This window comes from Peromyscus eremicus, chromosome 1 (genome assembly GCF_949786415.1).
Source record: "Peromyscus eremicus chromosome 1, PerEre_H2_v1, whole genome shotgun sequence".
NCBI classification, from domain to species: domain Eukaryota; kingdom Metazoa; phylum Chordata; class Mammalia; order Rodentia; family Cricetidae; genus Peromyscus; species Peromyscus eremicus.
This window is the reverse complement of record NC_081416.1, coordinates 196,115,335-196,120,704: the sequence shown is the minus strand read 5'-3', so window position 1 is coordinate 196,120,704 and position 5,370 is coordinate 196,115,335. Positions and strand designations below refer to the sequence as shown.

At 41.5% G+C, this 5,370-nt stretch overlaps 1 protein-coding gene across 1 annotated transcript; it reads left to right on the top strand.

The window, feature by feature from the left end:
- Window positions 1-816: 816 nt before the first annotated feature.
- On the top strand, window positions 817-4,608 carry LOC131902736 (vomeronasal type-1 receptor 2-like). Its single transcript, XM_059253728.1, has 2 exons — window positions 817-1,576; window positions 4,403-4,608. Exons 1-2 carry the CDS (start codon window positions 817-819, stop codon window positions 4,606-4,608), a joined length of 966 nt encoding a protein of 321 aa, XP_059109711.1.
- Window positions 4,609-5,370: the final 762 nt, after the last annotated feature.

Sequence of the window (5,370 nt, the reverse complement as noted above, 5' to 3'; positions counted from 1 at the left end):
CATATTCAGAGGACCTAGTCTAGTCCTACTGGGGCTCTACAGCTATTAGTCCACAGTTCATGGGCTTTACTAGCATGGCTGGCCATCTCTGTATGTTTTTCCATCATGATCTCCACTTCCCCTGCCCACAGAATACCTCCTCTCTCACATCAATTAGATTCCCGGAGCTCAGCCTGGTGCTCAGCTGTGGATCTCTGCATCTGCTTCCATAAGTCACTAGATAAAAGCTCTATGATGACAGTTAAGGTATTCACTAGTCTGTTCACCAGAGTACAACAGTCCAGGCATCCTTTCGACCATTGCCAGAATCCAAGGTGGGGTCATCCTGTGGATTCCTGAGAACTTCCCCAGCACCCTGCCTCTTCCTATTCCCATGATGTCTTCATTTTTATGGTATCTCTTTCCTTACTCTCCCACCCTGTCCCTGTTCCAACTTGACCCTCCCATTTCCTTATATTCTCATCCCCATTCTTTGCCTTCCATCACCCCCCCACACACACACACACTCCCAGTTTGCTAATATAGACCTCATCTCTTTCTCCTTCACTCGGCTATCTATGTGTACTTCTTAGGGTCCTTGTTAGCTAGCTTCTCTGAAGCTGTGGGTTGTAGTCTGGTTATCCTTTGCCTTATATCTAGTATCCACTTATGAGAGAGTACATACCATGTTTGTCCTTCTGAGTCTGGGTTAGCTCACTCAAGATGATATTTTCTAGTTCTATCCATTTGCCTGCAAATTTCATGATATTGATAATGATGTAATTTGAGCTACAAATAATTAATACACATTTACATGTCTTCTTCCTGGTTGTATTGATGCTGTTAAATTTGTTTATCTCAGGTAAAAAGAACATGGTTCCTGAGAACTTGCCAATGGGGATTCTTTTTTTTTCTCTAACAGCTGTTGGAATTCTTGGCAACTGGTCAGTTCTTCTTCCATATATCATGTCTGTATTCACTGGAAAAAGTCTGATGCCCAAAGACCAGATTTTAAGGCATTTGATTCTAGCCAATTCCTTGGTCATTATCTCAAGAGTAATTCCTCACATAATGGTACAGCTGGGCTTGCAATATCTCCTGGGTGACCTTTTATGTAAACTCACTCTCTACAGTAATCGAGTGGCCCGGGCCATTTCCTTGCACTGCACCTGCCTCTTGAGTTGCTTCCAAGCAATCACAATCAGCCCCAGCAACTCCAGGTGGATGAAGCTTAAACACAGAGTCTCCAAGTACATGGCTCGGTCCTGCTCACTGAGCTGGCTTGTGCATCTGCTCCTAAACAGCAAAACAGCTATAGATGTGATTGGACCTGATACTAACAAAAACTTCACCAAGAAAATCAAGTTGGGGTACTGCTCGGCGTTTGTTGCTAGCAACCTTGTAACTGTACTACGTCTGTTATTGCATTGTTTCATTGATGGTCTGTATTTGGGTCTCATGGTTTGGACCAGTGACTTCATGATGCACATCCTCTACAGGCACAAGATTCAGCTACAACATATTCACAGTGCCCAGCATTCTCTCAGAGTCTCCCCTGAAGACAGAGCCACAAAAACCATCTTGACCCTTGTCTGCTGTGGGATGGTCTGTATGTCAAGTGTGTTGCTGATTGGTCAGTAAATAAATCACTGATTGGCCATTGGCTAGGCAGGAAGTATAGGCGGGACAAGGAAAAGAATTCTGGGAAGTGGAAGGCTGAGAGGGAGACACTGCCAGCCGCCATCAGGACAAGGAAGATGTAAGGTACCAGTAAGCCATGAGCCATGTGGCAAAGTAAAGATTAATAGAAATGGGCTAAATATAAGAGTAAGAGCTAGACAATAACAGGCCTGAGCTAATGGCCAAGCAGTTTAAATAATGTAAGAGTCTATGTGTTTATTTTATAAATGGGCTCTGAGACTGGCGGGACTTGGTGGTGGGAGCTGGAGAGAAATTCTCCAGCAACAAATGGTGTCCAACGTGGTGGCAAGAGTTTCCACCTAAAAACTTAGAAAAAAGATTCTAAAATGGAGCTAAAAACAGCTTCCTAATTGTCTCTCTCAAATAAGCGGCAGCTGCCGGTTTGAGCTACTGGCGGGTTCCTAGCGTGCGCTCTCGACCTGCAGTATGGTGGGAATGAGGCCTCTGCAAGTAGCACATTAAACTGTGTGGTGAATTTAGCCTTTGCTAGTACAAAACAAAAAAAGAGGTTTCTGGGCTACACGCTACTTTGGTAAAAGTGTAGACCCACTATTTCTGAGAGTTATGGCTCCCAGAGCTGGCGGAAAGTGGACCGCCGCCATGTTGGGAAGCTGAAGTGGGTGGAGCCAGCAGCCACTGCGCCATTTCAGGCTTAGAAGGCTGCAGTTTAAAGCAATAGGCTCACGCTAATATAAAAAAATAAGCCACGTAAAGATGGCTACCACACAGAGAATCTGGATTATGTTCTCTTTGATATTCGTAACTGAAGAAAAACATTTGATTGCAAAAGCTGTTGAGTTATGCCAAAATGTATATTTTAAAGGTACCTTGACTTCAAAATTTGGATATAAGGATATGTTGCTTTGGAAAAGAGTCTCTGCTCTTGTTTCCACAGAAAGCCAGAGACTATGGATTTGTTCCAGATTTAGATACATCAGGTTTGACCAGCCAAGACCCCCTGAAAGGTCTCCAGTGACACCATGGCCCAGATGATTCAACATCCAGAATGGTTTCAAGTCAACTGGCTCAGATATACAGCCTCACGGACTACTCCATGATCCTAAAATTTTCTTTCTGTCTCCAGAAGATACAGCGCCCCCCTCCAGCAGGAAGTAGTAAGAGAAGCTACGCCCAAATTCCCAAATATACCAAGCTGGCTTTAGAGATGGAATTGGCTCACTCCCCCTCTAAACCCAGACATATTGCTCAAAGAAAAAAAAAATGGTTAAGAGATTCTTGTGTCCCAAATCAGAAGAGCCCTCTGGTGTGGGACAGAGAAAAAACAATATTTTTATTTAAATCAGGTTGATTATAAATACAATCTCTTTCTAAAGAAAAAAAGGGGATAGTTTAGATATGATAGGATGAAAGGGTAGATTAATGAACCTACTTTTAAAGAGTAACAACTTGTTTAAAATGTTTTACATTGCTACAGATTTTAGTTTATTGATACAAGTTTAAACTTAATTTTGTTATACTGTATATATATTTCTATTCTTGTTTGAGGTATTATGTTTATGTAACTCATTTAAAGTTGTAATGGATAATTAAAAAATAGATTAATAGTTAGTCATCTATGATAATATTTGTAGCCATGTTAGTTAAGTCTTCTAGGTATACATAGATATATTTCAGATAGATAGGTAGTCAAACACTTCAAAGACCTACAGAATATGGCATTTAAAATGTTTTAAAAATTTAGACTTTTTGGACAGTGAGACATGTCTGCTCCTGACAGCACTGATTTACTTCAGAGAGGAGGATGGGCATCGAAGACACTCCATACGGAGTTTATCTTCACCTTGACAAAAATAGCCATTTGGGCAAGAAACTGTTCTTGCCTGGACTGTCTGATCAACTGGACATGCAGGACCCATACAAAGGTGACCACTGAACTTTGCTTGACAAAATGGTCCTTCAGGTTCCTGCTTTGCAGAGAAAACTGCCAGACATTCTACAGGACACAGAGAAAAGTGAATAAGAGACTCTAGGCCTGTGGGCTGAAGACAGATGCCCCAACTTTACAAGAGAACTTTGAATGACTGTCCAGGCTGCCAGCTGTCTCTGTCTACCCTACAAGACTCCTAAAAGTTGCTTATATCCTTCTCCATTTCTCAGGTAGTAATATATCCTTCTGAGGTCTTTGATGTGGTTAAAGACTAGATACTTACAATTTTCCTTAGTTATAATAAAAGATAAGTTAGATATAAAACCTTAAACTTACAAATATAAGATAGATAGGATCTCTTCTTTAATATTGTAACTGTAATTCTTGCTTGATAATTGTTTTGTTATATGTAATTTTACTATGTTAAAGTTAAAACCTTCCTTTTTAAGAAAAGAAAAGGGGAAGTGCTGTGGGATGGTCTGTATGTCAAGTGTGTTGCTGATTGGTCAGTAAATAAATCACTGATTGGCCATTGGCTAGGCAGGAAGTATAGGCGGGACAAGGAAAAGAATTCTGGGAAGTGGAAGGCTGAGAGGGAGACACTGCCAGCCGCCATCAGGACAAGGAAGATGTAAGGTACCAGTAAGCCATGAGCCATGTGGCAAAGTAAAGATTAATAGAAATGGGCTAAATATAAGAGTAAGAGCTAGACAATAACAGGCCTGAGCTAATGGCCAAGCAGTTTAAATAATGTAAGAGTCTATGTGTTTATTTTATAAATGGGCTCTGAGACTGGCGGGACTTGGTGGTGGGAGCTGGAGAGAAATTCTCCAGCAACACTTGTCTGTACCTTTGTCCTCTCCTATTCAATGTCCTTCATATTAGTTATCTATAATGTGGCATTTGACAATCCAAGTCTGTGGATAATCAACATATTTACATTCCTAGACACATTTTTTCCCACATTTTGCCCCTTCATCCTCATCTGTAATAACAAATCTGGTACAAAGAATCATTTTCCCTGCTGTAGGAGAAGGTAATTTAACATGATGATGTGTGTGTTATGATAAATTTAAATATTCTTTCATCTATTACTGATCATTAGACTCACACATGACCAGGTGTTGTTTAGCAAGTTAATGGCTCTCTAAATTAAGCATTGCCAGTTGTTACTGCAGTCATAATGCTGCCTAAGCAGTTCCATGACATGAAGATATCCCTTTATTTTTATTCTAAAAGCTAAGAGATTGGGGATCATCATGTACTAGGTGGAGCTCCAGGAGTCCAATCGATGAGAGAGAGGAAGTGTGATATGAGCAAGAGATATTGACACCATGATTGGAAAAAAGCACAGGAACAAATAGCCAAACTCCCGGAAACAAATGAACTGAGGAGCCCCCATGGAACTGGTCTAGACCCTCTGGATAAGTGAGACAATTAATTAGCTTGAACTGTTTAGGAGGTCCCCCAGGCAGTGGGACTGGGACCTGTCCTTGGTGCATGAGCCAGCTTTTTGGAACCCAGAGCCTATGCTGAGACATTTTGCTCAGCCTTGGTGCAGGGAGGAGGGGATTGGACCTGCCTCAACTGAATGTACCAGGCTGGGCTGACTCCCCAGGGAAGACCTTGCCTTGGAGGAGGTGGGAATCGGGGTAGTTTGCGGGAGAAGGCTGGAGGGTGGAAGAAGGGAGGACAGGGGAATCTGTGGCTGATATGTAAAATGACTAGAAAATTGCTCATAGAAAATTAAAAAAAAATATGATACGCTTAAAGATATCTAATTAGCTGTTGAGGTATGTGTT

Bases quoted from the DNA above. Each gene is read 5' to 3' on its own strand.
- LOC131902736 (XM_059253728.1), top strand. From the start codon at position 817: ATGCTGTTAAATTTGTTTATCTCAGGTAAAAAGAACATGGTTCCTGAG. The intron at 1,577-4,402 runs GTGGGATGGTCT...GAAATTCTCCAG, and splicing joins CATCTTGACCCTTGTCTGCT to CAACACTTGTCTGTACCTTT.